The following is a 19,530-nucleotide window of genomic DNA, read 5'->3' on the forward strand; positions in this document are numbered from 1 at the left end:
AGATGCATCTATTCCAATAGAATTATTTTAAAAAAATATTACTTTATTCACTATTTGTAGTGTATGGGATAAAAAATAAAACATAAAGCCCTTTGATCTTTCTAAATAACCAATAAAAATCTACTTGTCATCATAGGATTAAAGACTTTTATATGTGGGTTATACAATTTAGCTTTACTTGGATATCTTAATATGCACATATATAACAAAGAAGTCTTTTTACTAATCCATAACTTATAAGAATTCTTTTGGACAACCATCATAGGAAGCCTATTCAATATGTAAATTGTTGTCCTAAGAGCTTCACCCCATAAGGCCAATAAAAGATTTGAGTGATTTAACATCGCTCAAACCATTTTTTTAAGCATACGATTGATTCTTTTAGCTATATTATTCTGGTAAACACTACCAGACATGATGTATTGAGATACAATGTCATACTCTTTTGAAAACCACACTAATGGCTATTCATTTTGTTTTATCTTAGTGAAATGACCATAATATTTGTCACATCTATCAGACCTAACCACTTTTATAACTTTATCGGTATGCTTCTCTACTTCTTTCTTAAAGTCCTTACAAACCCAATATACTTCAAATTTCTCAAATAACAAGTAAATATACATATACCATGAATAATCTTGTCTATAAAGATGATAAAATATTTTTTACTTATGTAACATGAGAAAAATGGCTCGCAAACATTTGTATGTACAATCTCTATTGTTGCATTTGTTATCCTTTTTATGTGTTAGACTGCTTAGCCTTATGCAATTAATCAACACATGATTCTGCATCCGTGAAATCAAATGATCAATTTTTTTTTCTTTGACAAGTCTTTAGACTATCTCTTTCAAGATGTGTTATAACTTTTGATGCCAAAGAAAATATGGTTGATTATCCTTCAGGTCATATTTATTGGCAATCATTGTATTCTCAATAAAATGAGATTTTTAAATTTAAAATTTGGTTTTTAAACGATACAAACTATCACACACATATGCAGAATAAATGAGAATATAATTTTTAACAATAATAAGCTTGAAGTTTTCAAACTTAAATGCAAAAACAAAGTTATCAAGTTTTGAAATATAAATGAGGTTTAAACTATAAGATAAAACATAAAATGTATCAACCAATTCCAAAATAAATCCAGACTCCAACACGACTCTACAGGTCCCAATGTTCTTGACATGTGAACGCGTCTTGTTTCCTAAAAATATATTTTTTTATGTTCTATTAGTTTTCTTTTGTTTAGAAATGCCTTCAAAGAGTTGACAATGTGTACCGTGATATCAGAATCAATCCACCAACTATGCAATAAAATATAAATTAAATTGCACTAATGAAAAACAAATAACTTGTTACCTTTATTCTCGAATTATTTCTTATGCTTCAAACAATCCATCTTTTTATGTCTCTTCTTCTTACCGAAGAAATACTTTATAGAAGAACCTTCACTTAGAGATTTGGCTTTCGCCTAAGAGTTGAAACTCTACTCAAAGATTTTCTTCTTGTTCTTCTTCTTGAATAAACTCTTCTTTGCCCCTCAACCTATACTTTCTCTAATAAGAAGCCATATATGCACTCGACAACTTCTCACCCTTCAATCTTTCTTCATCTTCAACACACTTAGTCAAGAGGTCATTGTAGTATCACTCATCATTATGTATATTGTAAGAGATCTTGAAGGTCTATATTCAGTAGGCGATGAGGCCAAAATCAGATGGACTAAAAAAATTTGAAATTATGAACTTTATGACATTCAACTAAGATGCAAAGTCTTCTATTTTTAAAATGTGACTATCAACAGAATATTTTATAGACATTAACTTGGACATTAGAGTACTGGCTCTAGCCTTATTAGAACTGATAAATTAATCATCAATGGCTCCAAGAAATTTTGTCATTGTCCTACAGTGACAGATGATGCCTCGAATGTCCTGAGCCACTCTTCATTGCAAAAGCAATAGGTTAGGTCTACTCAAGCGCTCTCGCTTCACATGGTAGCCTTCTAATCGGTTGTGCTTTGCTCTGTAAAAGTTTTCAGTTCTAGGAGTCAAATCTAGGTTATAACCCAGAATAAATAATACTATTTTTTTTCAATCCAAAAAATTAAATCCATCTAAGATGGAAATATTATTAGAATTGTCAATGATCAATAAACCTAAAACTACAATAACAAAAGGAGAAGACCATATAAATGCTCAAATGAGACTCATGTTGAAAAGGTAAAATTGAGACCCTTTATTATTCACCTTTTCTGAGACAAGCATAATAGGGTCACTATCGTTCTACTTTGGTGAAAATGATAATACCCAAAGTTGTTTTAACTCCTCAAGTCTTAAGGAATTGACTTCAATTGATGAAACTAGCAAATCATGTGACCAGAAGCAATTCGGCACTTTGTCTTTGGGTAAGAACATGCTTCATAGGTTGATACATACCTATCATTATAACATGTGTAAATTTAGAACACAATGACATACCTTTGGGTAGAATCAATGTTTCATCAAGTCACACATAATCATAATATTAAATTTTAACACTATCTAAAAAAACCTTAATCAACGCAACTCAGATCACTTTGGTGATTACATGAGTCAGTTAATCAAGATCTTTTAACATAAACATATTTGTATTATAGAGCATGCCCATGCACTTATGATAATGCATGTATATTCATGATAAACTATGTATAATAATATAAAAAATACAAATTTATGCTTCATCTCATATGTACAAATAAAATTTTGATGAAACACATCACATATATCATGAATTTAGTCATAATTCATGCTTAAATATCATTGATAACTGAAAACAAATAAAATGCATACAAGAGTCATGCATCTATGATAATAAATACACATAAAGCATGAAAAATGACAAAGACATGTTGTTATAGGTATTACACGGGGTCCTTGTGCTGAAACTAGTTAAAAAATACCATGAACCGGTCTGAAACTACCTCAAACTAGTCAAGAAAGACCTTAAATTGGCCTGAAATACGTACTAAATCCTATAAACCCCTAAAACCAAATAAGAAAATCAATGTTTTTCTCATATACAAAAAAATAAGGTCTCCTCATGCAGGAACCAGTGAAAAACCTTTCAAAACCAATCAAAAAAAGTTCTGAATCTGTCCCAAAATGCACAATATCCATCATAGAACTGATTCTGCTCCTTAAAAAGGGTAAACTAAGCTTGGATCCAATTTCAAACTTGATCTGACTTAGTTCAGATCTAGATCTAGATTTAATGGGTCTCGATTAGACTAGATCTCAAGTCTGAATCCTCGACCCATACCTGGTCTGAATCCAAGTTAGATTGGATCTCATGTCAGATTCGGATCCTGGACACAATTCAGATCCAAACCCTGTTTAAACGAATCTCGGGTTGGATCCAAATCCTAAACTGGATCGGGTTCATATCCGATCTACCCAGTCCCAACAACTGGTTCGAGTCAGATCAAGCCCCCGTCGGGTTGGGTCCCTAAACCCACCTACTGGGTTCGAGTCCAGGACCGGATCCACGGGTCGACTAAGACCTGTTCTACCCTAAAAAAAGGATAATAGATTCGGGTCTGAATCAGGTCCAGCCGGATTGGGTTTTCATTGTAGCTTTAATGCTATAGTGAAAACCCGACGTTTCACTTTCAGAAAAATGAATGTGAAACGTCAGAGTTTCTCGTCATCGGTGGTGGTGGCCGGCAACAATAGCGGTGGAAAGGTGGTTCGGATGGAGCTAAAACCCCATCCACCAACTGCACAACCCACGGCCGGCCACCACCATCGATGACGATGTCCAGCCTCAAGCAGCAGCCACCGTCAACCAACGCTATCCAGCCATCGATGGCAGCCAGTCTGGTGGTCGGCTGCCGATCGACTGTGGCTGCTTCGACAGCCACCACCTATGGCCAACCATGGTAGCCGACAACAACGGACCAACAGAGGCCAGTCATCGCCCGAAAGGGCCTCGTCTAACCTTCCTGTGGTGGTTGTGCCCAGGTACGATGGCGAGAAGGGGAAACCTTGTGGGGACTCATTTTACCGAAGCTGAAATATAATTCTGGCGACCCTGCTCACCGGCAGAGTGTGCCAACGCATCCACAGGCACAACTGAAGTGAGGAGTGTGGGGCTCATAACTCAGTGTTGGTGAAAAACAAATGGAAAATACAACTTACCGGAAGCCGCCATCGTCGGTCCGGTCTAAGCTCGTATAGACGTGGCTGGTAAGCAGAAGCCTTTAGGTCAAATGGTAAGCAGAACCCTTGAACCAATGAGAGATCACCATCACCTTGGTTGCTCTCATAAAGCTACGGTGAATCTCCTTGTATAAATAATGGGAGAAGAGTGAGGTTACATGCATGACATTCTTGCGTGTGAACCATATTCACGTTCTTAAACTGAACCTAAGCTTTTCACATTCACCTAACAGCCTTTTTCACTCTTATTTTTGTCTTTTGGTGTGCCCTGTGTATCAAACCAGGTTACATCCGGTTGAACCTAATCCAAAAAGTCCAACAGCCACAGCTTCCTCTTCATCATCATGCCAACGCACCCTAAAAGAACACCCTCCTTCATAAAAAGCTCTGGGCCACCCATGACCAAGGACTTTATTTTGGCACCACTTGAGCTCCTGAATAATAGTTCTACTTAATAATCATAGGCACCCAAATTTCACCAAAAAACACTCCTATAATCTCCTAGAGACAACACAGTTAATGAAAATGTGTGTTTTTATGACGAGGAACCCTCAAACTCTGGGTGGGGTTCCATGATCATCCCCCATTATGTGGCCCACTTCTGAAAGCTACGGACACACCAGTGGGGTTTGATCCGGTGTCACCACCTCGCCGGCCACACGGCCGACCCGGTGGTGGTAGTTAATGAAAATATGTTGATTAGATTCTTGTTTGACACCCACACAACACAACAATTAGCTAAGGGAATGCTACACTTTTGAAGCCTATCCAGTGTAGGAAGTCTCTGTTCACAGGCTAGAAACACAGTCCAGCACGCTCTAGGTAGGACATTTTTTTTTCAGATAAAGCATCACCATTTATCAACAGGGAACCTGGCCTGAGTTTTATCCAAAATCTTACCTCACTGGACAGATTCAAAGGGCATGTTCTCCCACATAAGCAAGTCCAGATTAGAAGAGATATGGAGTTAATAAGAGCAGGATCAACCAACTGTAAGGAGTCAGAACCAGTACTATTTATGTACCTAGCAACACTTGTACCTGGATTGTAGGGTTTAGCTTTGCATCAATAACTTTGGAGTTGAAATTCTAGTGCTTACTACTTTTATACCATGTATTTATTTTGTAAATGAGTCAACTTGAGCTCGGCTCTCCAAGTTTAGAGCCTAATTTTTATTATCTCTAATTTTAAAAAACATTTTTTAAATAATGAGCAAGCTCAAGCTCAACTTATTATAAGAAACAGACCGGATATGATTTTTTGGTTGTTTTAACCGAATTTTCCTATGTATTTAGCTGATTCGGATCTGATCCGTTTGCATCCCTATTTACCAAGAGTTGGGCATTTAAAATGCACTCATATAAAGTAGCCAGTTGAATATAATAACCAAATATTCGATTCGATTCTTTAAATAGATGATAAATTAGTGGCATTTTTTGAAAAATTGTTCTTGAATAAATTTAAAATATTTACAAAAACGAGCCTATCTTTTAGAAATTTACATATTCACGTTTGGTTAATGATAATTCTCAAACACCCGCCTCCTTCAACTACAAGTAGTTTACCATGGTTATCCTTAACAAAATGATCATATTACCCTTCTCCATTTTTACCATTTTCCTTTCTCACCTAAACCTCAAAACCCAGTCAGGTTTTAATAAAGGAAAATTGGTAAAAGAAAAAAAAAAGAGGCGTAATGTGGTCATTTGGTTAAGGTTAACCATGGTTTGACCATGGTAAACCACCTCCAGTTGAAGGAGGCGGGTGTTTGAGAACAATTTCACTAACCAATCAGGGATTTGTAAATTTTCAAAATATATGCATTTTTTGTAATTTGTTCAAAATCTAGGCATGTTTTTGTGAATTTTACAATAAATTATAAATGAGTTTGCTTCCTAATAAGATTGCGTTTCCGAGAAGCGTTTTCCTCCTTCTTCTGCCCGTCTGTCAAGCCCTAAATCGAAGGCCTTCCTCGTTGTTCCTGCAAACCCTAGAAATCCTTTCGATGGAATCCATCAACTGATCCTCACCCGATGGAGAGGAACGTTATGTCTCCGGAGATCCTAGCCGTTGGCTCCCGGGACGCGGAAACTCGGGTCCCCCCTCCCATCTTGGAAGAAGAAGAAGAAGGAAACCCTAATTCTTCCTCTCCTCAGGTGAATCGCTTCCTCAATTCTTTGAAACTTTAGGGGGGTTTTCTTACTTTTCCTTTAGGGCGTGTTTGGTTTCGTGAAATTGTGTGGAGTTTGAACCTAATTCCACTGGAATTCTTCCATAAAAGATAAGGAACAAGAGAGTTTTTGACGTTATCGGATTCGGATTCCGAGCGGTTCCGTGAATCCGATTGCGCCTTTAACGAATCTTTCCAGTGGGTGCGTTTCGTTATGGATAACAATAAGGAAAGGCTCTCTTGGATAGTGTTATCGTGGATTGGTTTTAGCCTTTTAGGGTTTTTCGTTACTCTGCACGTAGAATTTATGGATGCATGATTGGTGATTCGGCACCTGTAGATTTAAAATTTGATGAATTTGGAACTCTTTATTATTACGGTTAATAGCATTAATTATAGGTATCGATATCGGCCTTGTTGTCGATGTTGTATCACCATTATCATTAATTTTCTGGTATAAAACTAAATTGCTTGTAAATGAAAGCGCTTTGTTTTGGTAGTGGACACCTTCATTTGTGGATGGTTGTGAATAGTTTGGATTTTTCATTTGGTTTTATTACATAAAATTGGAATTCTTGACCTTTACCGCGATTTGAGTTTTTGATGCTCAGTGTACATGTTTTGGTTAAAATATAACCAAAGATAGAGCACATACGAATGATAAGTTGATAGAGTGGGTCTGTTCGAGGGAACAAACTTTGTTTAGCATACGTGTCCATTTTGGATATCAACATATTCAGATAATCATGAAGTGTTATCGGTAATGAAATGCAAGGTCAGTCCTTCCCGTTTTACAGGCAAATTTTGACAGGAATCATGACTATCATTTGGTTTGGTGAGGCCTATCACTTTTTTATGGTTTAGATGGTGCTTAATTCACGTTCCTTGTTAGAAAACCTATAAATAGTTGATCAAGTATAGAATCAATGTTAATGTATTCCCTAGGTTAAAAGGATAGTTGGTGACATATCTTGACTTCTTAAAGGTTTAATTTGGCTTTTATGTGGAACTAAGATTTTAAATTCTGCTAGTCATTTTCAATTCTCTTTTACTACTGTTAGGCATTGAAAATCTGAAGGAGAGAAGGTGATCTGGGCGCTCTAGAAGCACACAATTGCTTGAACTGAAATTAGTTTAGTGTATCACTTGACATACTGTGCACTTCAAAATTTTCAGCTCTCCTGGAACTTCTAATGCCAGCAAGTTTCAAACTGATGGCTGTGGATGTTAGCTGCTTATGACCAACAAATGTCCTTTTTTTTTGTTTTCTGTAATAGCTGATTAAGAAGTTAGCTTCTGTTAATCAGTGCAACATTGTTTTCTGATTTATGCTACTGTTATATTATCTTGTGTTTTCTTGGTAGGCTTAACAATGGAATCGTTTTGTTCCAAGGATCTGTTTCTTCTGACATTTTTTCATTTAGTCCTTTTAAATGAAAACCATGTTCAATTGAATGTGGGACAATATCCTCCTCAAAAAATTGCAAGGGGGTGGAGGTGGTGTGGGGCAAGAGTTGTACATTGAATTTTCATACATGTGAAACTTTCAAATTGGTCTGACTGTGGTGGAATTTGGATCAGGTGTCTCCCATTTCAATCTACACTGAGGATCTCCATTCAAGGGTAATAAATTTTTCCGGTCAAGAAAGAATTCAGGCACAAGAATACAGAAATATTGACCCTACAGATATCAATGGGAACAATTACACACAGGATTTCTGCAATAACCAGAAGGTTGGTAAATACTTCTATTATGATTTCCCTCATTATGAGGAAACAGGTGTATGGATACCGGTTTCTGTTCCACCTATGTCTGAGAGTGATCATGAAGAATGGAACAGGAGCTTCCTCACCAATGGTGGCTACTTTCCTGAGGGAGATTTGGGATGGAATCAGTTCGGTGGAGAAGATAAGGACCTCACTATGTGGGATGTGGTGAGGGAGATGTTGGTGGTAGCCCGTGGAAAGATGGGCACTCTAGCATCTGGTGAGCTCCAAAAGTGCAGAATTTCGTGGATGTCAAGCCACATTCTACATCAAGCTTGGAGAGAAATGGCTGAAACTCTAACTGAGACAAATTTCAATAATGTGAATGAAATTCTTGAAGCAGAGCCTCCAAAATGGTTGGCTGACAGTTCTGCATCCACTTGCATGCTATGCAGTGTGAGGTTCCATCCCATAATGTGTTCAAGGCATCATTGCCGGTTTTGTGGAGGAATATTCTGTGGTGAATGTTCTAGAGGAAGGAGTCTGTTGCCATTAAAGTTTCGCACAAATGACCCACAACGTGTCTGTGACGTTTGTTGTGTGCGACTTGAGTCTGTCCAGTCTTACTTAGTAGATAAAGTAAGCCATGCTGCACAGTTGGCAACACATGATCTGACAGACCTCAGCACTTTGAGATCCTGGGTAAATTTTCCTTGGGCTCAATCAATGGAATATGAGATCTACAAGGCTACAAATACAATCCGAGGTTACTGTAAGGTACTTGTTTCAAATCTGTCTTTCCCCTTCTCTTCTTTGTCATTGTTTTAGACGAATTGCATTGATCAATGATTAGTAGCAATATTGCTCAAGCATGTTTGCCATTTTTAATTTCTTATTGACTGATATTGCTATTAGTTCCATTCTCCTGTTCAGGGTATCATCTTCTGTCCCTAAGCACCTTTCATGTATTTCATCTAGATCTAAATCTAATCAAATTGTACAAGTTTGTTATAAAGGTCTTACTTAGAGGATGTTGCTATACAGTTAAGGTTTCATGTACGAAAGACAGTACTTTTGTTTTTAGCACTACAGCTTCCTAAAAGAATGCTGTTTTAACTATTTTGTTCTCCTTTATCTCATCTAATTTCAAAATTCTTGTAAGGTTCATTATGTGCTTGTCCTAGAGTAAAATTCACGGCTCTTATTAGTGCTACCACTGAAGCACATGTCCCTTTTTAGTAACATTTTCTAATCTATTGTTTTTTTTTGTCCTTACAATTTCATCTATAATGATTTTTACATGTCTGTATTATTTACCGAAAACACTGGCAGTAACAGTTTTTAGTTTCAAGCTCCCACAGTCAGTTATAAATGGTTTTTCTTTTCATTTAGTTCCTTAAGTGAACTACGGCCAATTTATTTATCTTAATTATGATTGATACTCGAGTAACTTTTCAGGTTGGCAGCATGAAAGCAGAGAGATCTATTCCAGATAATATTCTTAAATATGCAAAAGGTCTTGCAATTCTTACTGTAGTGAAAGTTGGCGTGATGGTTACATATAAGGTAGGGACAGGCCTTGTGATTGCTCGTAGACATGATGGTTTGTGGTCACCACCATCTGCAATCTCTTCTCTTGGTATTGGCTGGGGTACTCAGGTATGTACCGTCCTTCTGCATAAGCTACCTATTGACTACTGATGATTCCATGCATCTGAGTCTGCTTGCCTCAGACTTGTGTCTCTCTCCATTAACTCAGAGGACTTGGTCTAGATCCTAACCCATTTAGATAGAATGGTGCTGATGCTCCCCTGTTCAAGTCCATGAGGAACTAACCAACTTCAGGACAACTCTAGCTGGGGTTTGACTTGTCTGCAATAGGCTCAGTTGAAATCAGACCATTCAGGGAGCCGAAGCATCATTTACAAACTTTGCTTTACAATGCAGCTTGCTGATATTCTCTCTTAAATTTTCCTTGATCTTTTGTAGGCAGGAGGTGAGTTGACAGACTTCATTATAGTGTTGAGGAACGAGGATGCTGTGAAGACATTCAGTGGAAATATGCATTTCTCTGTTGGTGCTGCTCTGAGTGCAGCAGCCGGAGCTTTGGGACGTGCAGCTGAAGCTGATGTACGTTTGGGAGATGGTGGATATGCAGCTTGTTACACATACAGCTGTAGTAAAGGTAATTTTTTTGTTAACCTTTTGTGGAATCTTGCTTTATATTTAGGTTGTTTTAGGCAGAATTGCTTTCCACTGAAGAATAGGCTGGTTGGGAAAAATAGTAGTGTTTGCAAAAGGAATTTTAAATCTTTTATTGAATTGTTAAATAGTTGCATTAGAACGTCTGGTAGCTTTAAGCTGAACACTATGACTTTATCAATCATGCATTGAATCCACAGTTGTAGGTCTGGACCCTGAACCACTGGATACAATCCATTTTCAGGCTTAAGTTCTCTGTATTCTGTATGTTTTTTGAAGATCAGATATCTATGAATTGGCAGCCTTTGACAAGTTGTGATCCCTCAGGTGCTTTTGCTGGTTGTTCACTTGAAGGAAGCATTGTAACAACGCGCACATCAGAGAACTCCCGATTCTATGGGATGTCCAACATCTCTGCACATGAAATTCTTCTTGGATCCTTGCCAAGGCCACCTGCAGCTGCAATTCTCTATGATGCCCTATCTGATCTTTTCCGGAAGTAGAAGTGATCATTGATGGGTCTGCAGGATGCTGTTTTACTGCTCCTGAAGAATCGGCAAGAGTGAAAGGGAAAAACTGCAAGCTATCCCCCAATCTAGAAACGCTTCTGTAAACTGATTCTTGTGTCGTGCCTGTGCCTTTGTATATATCGATGCATGTCGATTCTTTTCATTCATGTACATATCTATTGTTCTCATAAGAGGGTGGTTGAAGGAATACATCCTCTCATATTTGACTGAATCTAGACAAATATATAAATATCCAAGCATACGTGATGGAAACTCGGACTTTACAGATCCTAAAAATCAAGTCGACATTGTAGCACAGCCTCATTTGAGAATGAAACTTACTAAGAAGTTGACAAAATAAAGGGGGGCACTGGGAATTCAGTCAACTATGTGCTAGTATCAGAAAGCTATCATGGGTTTGTTTCCAATTCCATGCGTTCATTCATTTTTCAAGCCTCCTACATAGACATTGAAAACAGACAGAAAAGGTGAATAGCTTAACCATGGCTTCTACCATGGCAAGTACAATCTAGAAACTTGCCGCTAGTGTGGCTTGTTATTATAAAGATGAATAAAACTTGTATATTTTTCTTTACCTACATGTCTGGGCGTTGTTTATGTTGTTGGCTTTGAGATACTGTAGGCAGATGAAGTGGGAGTCGTTTGTGTAGGATTTGGGAAGGTTTGAAGCGCAATTTTGTATGTTAATATATGGGCTGCAATGTGCGAACGCAATATGGGCCATCAAGAACATGTTGGAGTTCCCATTTATGGTTCAGGAGTAGGTTTGTAATTTTTTTTGAAAGGCAAGCTGGGGTTAGTCTGACCCTTACCAGATATCTCTTAAGCCCCACGTGGCAGAGGGATTCGAATCTGGGCCTTCAGCTTGGCACAGGATTCTGCTTACCAAATGGGATACGACCTCGGTGGTATTTCTTTTGGTATCATTACAAATGAACAAGATGAAAGACGACTAATACATATGAGATACCAAAAATAACAATATACCCCACGCACACATGCACATATTTACCTATTTGACAGCCTCAATGAAATGATGCTTGGGAAGATTAATACAGTAGTTACACCCGGCCAGGTCGCCCAAGTGGCAGCAGACTTAGAGAGAAGGTGTTGACCCCTTCGTCCCAGGTTTGACTCCCACTGGTTGTGTGGGTGCTTTTAACTGGTGGGCACCATAAAGATTTGGGTATTGGTGATCCCACCCTGGCTTTACCTCCAGGGAAGTGAACCCATTAAGTGACCCAGTTCTCGTTGAAGGTTCCTCATCATCAAAAAGATTAATTCATTAGTTGAACTAGGGGAGACAAAAAAGGTCATGATCTCCCTCCTGCTTCTATACATTGATGCAATATCTTTTTCCACAGACTATTCCTGGCCGAAACCATCACCACCAATATGCACTAAATCGGCGGCCATGGTAGAAGCATGGGAGTAGTCGGCCATGGTAGAAACATGAGTCTCAGTAAGTGCCTGACAAAAATAGCATTCTAAGAAACAAAAAAGAATTGGGAAAATACATTTTCCTCTCTCTCTCTCTCTCTCTCTCTCTCTCTCTCTCTCTCTCTCTCTCTCTCTTGCACTAACTGAGACTCATATGGGACTCATTTTGATATGCTTCAAAATTGAGGGTGTCATACAGAAGGGATTTCCGCACAGGAAACCTGCGCAAAATCTCCATCCGCTGATTCTTCTCCCCCCCCCCATGGGGAGGATTTCCAAAGAGAAAAGGGTCAATACCGTGGGAGGAAAGCAGCTTTTGCGTTTGCCAATAAGGTCCGCAGAAGCAGGCTCGAGTTCCTGGTCTTAATGCAGAAACCGGCTTCTTACTACACGAACGCACCACTTCCCACGGGCATAGGGTGGCCGCATCTACTTTGAAATAGGTGGTGTCATACCGACTTCCGCAGGATGAGTCCCAAGAGTTCGTTACTTGGTATGCATTCTAAGCATGTGTCTCATGTTTTACAGCGAGTCTACATTTTTGACATGCACATAGCCATTCTTAGGCCCTAAAAATGTAAAGTGCCAAAAGCTATAAGATGAGCCCTTCAAAACACTGAATCAGCACAACTCATAACCAGATAAATAGCACAAGGAGATGGAATTGCTTCAATGGTGCGTTTGCGCCATGCATAAATAAAAGCCTATTTCCACAGCACCACCTGGTGATACAAACACGGATGTCGCCCCCAGAATCAATGGAACCAACTTTCCTTAAGCAGGTCCAGACTGTTACCGTCCAACACAAACGCACCCTCAGGACAGGGTCTGACCTAGATGTCACCAGATTGGTTCATTGTTGCAAACCGATGCGTTGGCCAAGACCTGATACCTACTATCCAGATTGGACCTAACCGGATCCACCAGATTAGCTAATCCTGGTCCGATTATAGCATTTTCTTGCAATAAAGGAGTCTTTCCAACAGGGGCTCTGCCTGTTTGGTAGGAGCAGTTAGTGGGAGTCACCCTGTGTTGGGACGTTGCAAGTTTAAATCCCAATGGTATGGTTGTATAACTGGAGGGGGGTGGGGGGGTCGGTCTAGCCCCAGCTTGGCTATCAAGCAAAAAAACACTGATTGATGAAGGAATCCGCGAGAAATTTTTGTAAATCACATGAAGCACAGGAACCCTCCACATGAATGACTTCTATGGCGATTTACATGCGTAAACAAAATCTCAATCACGAGATCATCAATTCCACGAACCAAACAGGCTCAAACTGGAAAACACCTCACACAAGCCTTCGCAAAATCTGAAGTAATTCAACAAGCTATACGTGCTTCAATTTCCACCAAGATGAAATATCCACAAGCAAACATGGCTAACAAACTAACAATGTATCACCAATTTTAAGGACCCATTGATGAGCACAGCAAACCTCGGCCACGCAGCGAGCCCCGAGTCCCATGCACAGATCCTACTGGACATCTTAAACCAGATTCCAGCATATTCAGATAGGAGAAAATGCCTGAGGTTTGTGGGCAGAAAGCTTCTTAAAGGACAGTACAGACGTGCAGATCCCCATGCTTTTGAATCACATGATCCTAAGAATCAAATTACATAACATAAATAGTCTTCAATTAATTTGGATAAAATACCCATTTTTCTTGTCTGTGAACAAATATGGTGGAATTCAGAGAAAACCTTAAAAGCCTCCCTACTGCACTCCGCTCACAATACAAACACTATCCTTTTTCCCAAACACTCTTCCCTACAATAAAAGCCCAACATATGAAATAACGGAAAAAATAGAGAAAAAAAGGGAAAATTAAGTGGGTCAGCTCTCAGCAGACCTGGTTCCAGAGATCCCGAGTGTAAGCTCCAGCTCATCCGACCCACACTCTTCATGAATCCGTTCACCCTGCCATGCCTTCACGACCATGCTGTTCCCAAAGGCAAACTCCTCAGAGGCATCCATCATGCGAACATCACCTGGATCAGGGCCCACCTCCTTGCCTGACGGTGAGCATGTCCCACTTTGGCCCGGTGTCCACATCCGAGAGCTGCTCCCCTCATCCTTTGAACCAAATGGGTTAGAAGCAGGGCTCACCAGGCTGAAGGTAGGCGAAGTGGGGCTGCCACAAGACGGCAGCCGGAATCCTGCAAGCCAGTCACCTTTAAAGAGTTTCAACTCGTTTTGATAGGGATCTTGATGACCAGGGCTAGGAGGAGTGGAATTAGGGAGGAAGGCATAGTGGTGGTGTGGCCAAGGTGCAGCAGCAGTTTGGGAGGCTAGAGGGTCGCCATTGCTTGACTCCCAATCGGGTTTCACACGAGATCCACGTGCGGTTGGCGAGCTAAGAGGTGGAGTCACAGGCGCACTGATTGAGCCAGTGTGAATATAGAGGTTAGGCAGTTTGTGACTGGAAGAGGTAGAGGAGAGATTCTTAAGCCAGGGAATAAGAGAGTTGCCATCAACATAGGAGGAAGAGGCAGGGCTTGGGTTGTAGGAGGCAGCAGGGCTTGGGTTGTAGGAGGCAGCTGGGCTAGGGTGGTAGGATGAACATGGGCTTGCAGAAGCAGACCCTCCAATCATGTCCACGCCCTCCACTGGCTTGTATCCCTGGTGAAACACAGGAAAATTGCAATCAACATGCATGCCTAATAGATTTACAAACAAGCATGCATGTACTAATGACTGCAGAACAATGGCGCCACAACGGTTGAACCCCATCCCAATAATCCTAGAGAAAAGCTCCATCCTATCTTGGAAAACTAGCCTCCAGTTTTGAAAAAGATATTAGATAACATGAGTCAACAAACTCAAGTTTCTTTAAGCAAAAGCTCATGTGCACAGTTTAATGCTAATTCAATCTGTTAAACCACTAAGTCACAGGCACCCAACTAAGCATTAGTTTGTATGGGAGAGTGACAGCAGACAGCTCACTAATAAATACTGAAAAAATGAAAGGGAAAACAAATTGCAAGACATGTCAGATATAGTTCCTTTGCAACTATGAAACTCTGTAGGGCCCAAAATTTTTAGTACCCAAGTCTGGAAACACCGGATGCAGTGGCACAAGAGAATCATTAGAAAGTCGACATTACGGTCGAGAATTGTTCTGAACAAGGTGGAAAAATAGAATCCACATAATAAAGGGTACTAGAAGCCAAGACACAATGAATACCATTTGCTGGACTTTAACACGAGTAGCTGCTGAGATTGAGTTTGCTGTAAGTTTGAGCCTGAGACCATGAACTTCTAGGATGAGGTTTATGGATCTTACAGAAGAGTAAGCAAGGTCAACTGATAAACAAATCCATGTTTCTATCTTTTAAGCTGGTCTTCTGGCCAACAGTTTAGTGATAGTCTCCTAAACCATCCATTAGTGGAAATATATAAATATAAATTTGCACATGGTCAACTTTTATAGAACTATTTATTGGTTGCAACATTGCGAAATCACAAGCTCGACACAACAGAGAAAGAAATACCAATATATAGTTTTGTTGTGACTGGCCATCAATATCAATAGATTGAAAAACTCGGCCCACAAATATCAATACATGGATTTATTGTGACTCAAGTCACTCAACAGCATTGTGAAAAGATACTGGAGGGAAAATTTATGAAAGGAAAAAAGGAAAGGAAAGGAAGAAGGAAAAGGACCACATAATTTCCTTCTCTAACATCTCAGAAAAACTATAAATTTGAAGAATTCACCCACTAGGAAATAGACTCATACCATTCTAATGCAAGTCACGTGAAACTACATAAAAAAAGCAACCAGTTTTTGCGGTGATTGGCCATTTTCAGATAAGAATTGCATCAATACATGAAATCGCAGTAGTCGCTTAAGACAACTTGGACTCGTTTTCACAACTATTCATCTCCAATTATCCATAGTGATTAGTGATAAAACCATGTAAGGTACACAAAAACAAAGTCAAAGATGAATTCTCACGAAAAGGAAGACGTTAAACAACCATCACAGATGGCAAGGACACCAACTACATATTGGGCCACTCTCCCAACGATCACTATAATCGATCTGATCAGAGTAAGATCATGTGCACGAATTGTACTACAAGCAACAATTTTTTGTCAAGAATCAAACTTTTTGCATGGAGCAACAAGAACCACTAATTAAAAGGTTAAAAGATAAGGTTCCACCATCCAAATCGGGCAATTTTTCTTTAAAGAATTACCCGGAGACCTTACAATCATCAAAAATTAGAATCTTGAATCCCAATTAAGTCCAGCAAGCACCAACATCATGGGGAAAGATTAGACCAACATAACAAACCATCACTTCCCAAAATTGGCCATGCTAGTACTTCTCCCCGCTACACCGTAGGAGGCACATCCACCTAAATCATCGCCTCAAGTTACGGACGATCCAGATCTTCTTCCAACTACCCACCAGTATGCTAATAAACCCGAAATAAAACTGACCACCACATACACGCAAAACAACAATAACGGCAACGACAACAACAAAGACGAAAACTAAAAAGAAAAAAAAATCACGATAAGTACTTACTTTTCTGTATGTGGTTCCGTCTTCCTCCACCGTCCATCCAGCTTCTGCACAGAGGGCCTTCAAGACCTCGTTGTTGTCGCAGTGCTTCGGCAGTTTGTAGTTCCCGTACATGCGCAAGCCAGTATATATCTTGGCTGCTATTGCCCTTCTCCGACGTTCTCTCCTCTTGTTGTTCTCCCTCTCCTTCCACGTAGGGAGCCTCGTTCCAGACGTCATCCCTTCAAACCAATCAAAACTACAAAAACCTAATTTCGGAAGGCAAAGCCAGGTTCCGGGCTAAAGACTAGAATGAATAAGGGCCCGAAAGAGCCAAAGCTTATCGTTCTCCCTCAGAAAACTCTAATTGTCTCGGACTTCGACGGAACCGAACCAGAAAACCCTTAATTCAACGCTTCCTGAAATACTTCGCAGTTATTATCCGATAGATCAACCGGAAAACCCTAGAAGTGAACGATTCTTGTAGGAGAGAAGACCGGCAACCCTGATTTCGCAGTTCTCGAAGGAACTTCCAGGGAAATCCTAGTTTGAGAAGGCTTCGCTGGAAAGCACGAAATCCACTCCCGTGATTCTAACAACTTCGCTTCCGCTTTTTCCACCCGAAGTCAAGAGAGCTCACACCAAAAACCTTAACTTTGTCTCTTCCTTTGAAGAAAAAATAAAAGAAAACGCGTTCTTCCCCGCTCCCGTAACCGAAGCTTCCCCCAAGAAGCGCACTTCAAACATCAAGTCCTCGTCTTCATTCTTACGATCATCGGTTCCGCTATATCGGAAGACTCTGCACCAGAAGCAGATTCGGTCTGATCGCCGGATCCGGACGTCCGGCAAAAGAATTCCCTCCCGATCAAAGAAAAAGAAATCGATATTAAAGCGGGTTTCCCGACCTGAGAGGATCCGATCCTAAATCGCCGGGAAAACCCTAATGCTCCGAAACTTTCCGCCTTGAGTGGAGACGCTTCCGATAAGTCCGTCAAAACCCCTCGGAAAACCAGATCAGCGTTGCCGGAAAACAACTCCGTACGGAGTTTCCGTCAGCCAGGAGCGGAGACTGCAACCCCCCGCCAAGAATCCAATCGCTAAAAGCGCGATCAACCCCTACTGGTCTCCAACGCTCCACGAATCGGAGTCTCGAACAATGAAACAGCTCGGTAAAGCGAGCAAAGGCGTTTGCTTTACCAGCTTTCGGAAGGAAAACCGCTCCGAAAACCACGCAACGCAGGGTTCCGCCACCCTGAAAACCGGTTCAGGTCCCCCAGAAACCCGTCAAAACCGCTCGGGAAACCAGATTTCGGCGACACAGAAGCCCCAAACCTGGATCCGGTGGGTTTGGCGTGGCGCTCATATATATGGGAAGGTTTGAAATAATAACCATGTTTATTTGCAAAATCACATAAAAGCCACTACACGTTCAATGTATTCGACATACCCCGGCCTATTCATGAAACGACGCTTATATCCCCATTTTCTTCTGCTGAATAGATGGAAGGTGGTGACTCCGATTGGTTCCATTGACCTCAGATTTATGTCACAAGGACACGGTACAAGGGACAGAAATGCGCCATTTTTAGGTAATTTTTCTTCAAAAATTATATATAAAAGACACGACACGAGACTATTTTGGAGTAAACATTTTTAGAAAAACAAAATAAATGACAAGCACATCCTTATTTCTCCTCTATTGGCCTGATACACAGGAACTTTGGGAGTCGTTGACTGGTCCTTTTGTCATTTGTATTTACTTTAAAGGTTTTTTATGGTATTTTAGTCCGTATAAAGAAAAGGCAGAAAACTCGTGCCAAGCTTTTCCCTCTCTTTTTGACTAAGACCACGAATTTCCTTGAAGCCCCCGACGATCACTTTAGCTCGAAGATCGGCTCGTTATCTGGGCTCGAGCCCGGTTGCTGAAAAGGCTTGAAATGACCATTTTGCCCAAATGGATCACCTCTAACCAGTCAATCAGACTGCATCAACGCCGTGGACTCGGTTTGTTGAGTCAGCCGAACTAGGGCCTGGTTCACATGGTCAACATGTGAATTATGAGTCCGGTGCTTGACCAAATGCTTTAAGAATTTTGCTGGGTCGAGAATTACTCATAAGAACTTTTAGAAATTTTTTTAGGGTAAATTGGTAATTAAACGCTTCGACTTTTTACAGGCTCGCTGACTCGGCGTTTCCCTTGACCGTTGGCTCTCGAAGGTCTTGTGCATCCTTGCAAAGGGGAAAGTGAAAGGGGCAAAACGGACTTTTCAAGTTTTGGCGGGTAAAACTCCAAAAGCGAGCACCGCGCGTGGTGAACCACGTGGCCCGAGTCAGTGGGACCCCACTGCCTCTTTCCTTCGGTCGGCCTGGCACGTGCGCGCTCCTTCAGGAGCACGTGTACGGCGGCTTCCCTCACACGGAGCAGCGCGATGCGGGGCGGGGGTGGGCTCCACCGTCACGTGATTCGCCGGGGCCCACTGTGGGGCCCATGAACTCTTACTCGTTGGCGTGTGCGGCCATACACTAACAACGGCGCGTCCGCAGAAGAAATTAAAATAAATCTGAAAAAGGAAAGCTTGGACGGTTAACATATCTTACATCACGCTTCAAATTATTTTTTAACACTTACTTCCCCGCTTTAGCTTCACGTATCCATTTTTGTTGTTTTTTTTGGTAACTATGTGATATACCAAGCTTGGATGATAAGGTGCTCTCCTGCTCTCACCTAATAAAAGTTTTCAATTTTCAAAAAC

The 19,530-nt window shown here is 40.5% G+C and overlaps 2 protein-coding genes across 5 annotated transcripts; one reads left to right on the forward strand and one right to left on the reverse strand.

Annotated features, from left to right (window-relative positions):
• The first annotated feature begins 6,114 nt into the window (after positions 1-6,114).
• Positions 6,115-11,004, forward strand: LOC149814240 (uncharacterized). The gene is made up of 5 exons (XM_089989124.1): positions 6,115-6,364; positions 7,960-8,862; positions 9,544-9,744; positions 10,075-10,270; positions 10,615-11,004. The coding sequence occupies exons 1-5, from the start codon at positions 6,242-6,244 to the stop codon at positions 10,788-10,790; spliced, it is 1,599 nt and encodes a 532-aa protein (XP_089845250.1). The 5' UTR covers positions 6,115-6,241; the 3' UTR covers positions 10,791-11,004.
• A 2,578-nt stretch (positions 11,005-13,582) lies between these two features.
• Positions 13,583-18,111, reverse strand: LOC149814241 (BES1/BZR1 homolog protein 4-like). 4 transcript variants are annotated; one of them, XM_089988952.1, is made up of 4 exons: positions 16,802-18,111; positions 14,111-14,880; positions 13,962-14,028; positions 13,583-13,861 (listed from the first exon to the last, which is right to left on the reverse strand). In XM_089988952.1, exons 1-3 carry the CDS (start codon positions 17,015-17,017, stop codon positions 13,989-13,991), a joined length of 1,026 nt encoding a protein of 341 aa, XP_089845078.1. In that variant the 5' UTR covers positions 17,018-18,111; the 3' UTR covers positions 13,583-13,861; positions 13,962-13,988. The 4 variants fall into 4 exon arrangements, with proteins under 4 accessions (XP_089845078.1, XP_089845080.1, XP_089845077.1 ...); XM_089988954.1 differs by lacking the exon at positions 13,962-14,028; XM_089988951.1 differs by lacking the exon at positions 13,583-13,861 and having other exon boundaries at positions 13,877-14,028.
• Between the last annotated feature and the right edge of the window lie 1,419 nt (positions 18,112-19,530).

Source organism: Nuphar pumila, chromosome 15, assembly GCF_984573655.1.
Source record: "Nuphar pumila chromosome 15, dmNupPumi1.hap1.1, whole genome shotgun sequence".
In the NCBI taxonomy this organism is placed as follows: domain Eukaryota; kingdom Viridiplantae; phylum Streptophyta; class Magnoliopsida; order Nymphaeales; family Nymphaeaceae; genus Nuphar; species Nuphar pumila.

Bases quoted from the DNA above. Each gene is read 5' to 3' on its own strand.
- LOC149814240 (XM_089989124.1), top strand. From the start codon at position 6,242: ATGGAGAGGAACGTTATGTCTCCGGAGATCCTAGCCGTTGGCTCCCGG. The intron at 6,365-7,959 runs GTGAATCGCTTC...AATTTGGATCAG, and splicing joins CTAATTCTTCCTCTCCTCAG to GTGTCTCCCATTTCAATCTA. The intron at 9,745-10,074 runs GTATGTACCGTC...GATCTTTTGTAG, and splicing joins GTATTGGCTGGGGTACTCAG to GCAGGAGGTGAGTTGACAGA.
- LOC149814241 (XM_089988952.1), bottom strand. From the start codon at position 17,017: ATGACGTCTGGAACGAGGCTCCCTACGTGGAAGGAGAGGGAGAACAAC. The intron at 14,881-16,801 runs GTAAGTACTTAT...GTGTTTCACCAG, and splicing joins ACGGAACCACATACAGAAAA to GGATACAAGCCAGTGGAGGG. The intron at 14,029-14,110 runs GTCTGCTGAGAG...CTTTTATTGTAG, and splicing joins CTCGGGATCTCTGGAACCAG to GGAAGAGTGTTTGGGAAAAA.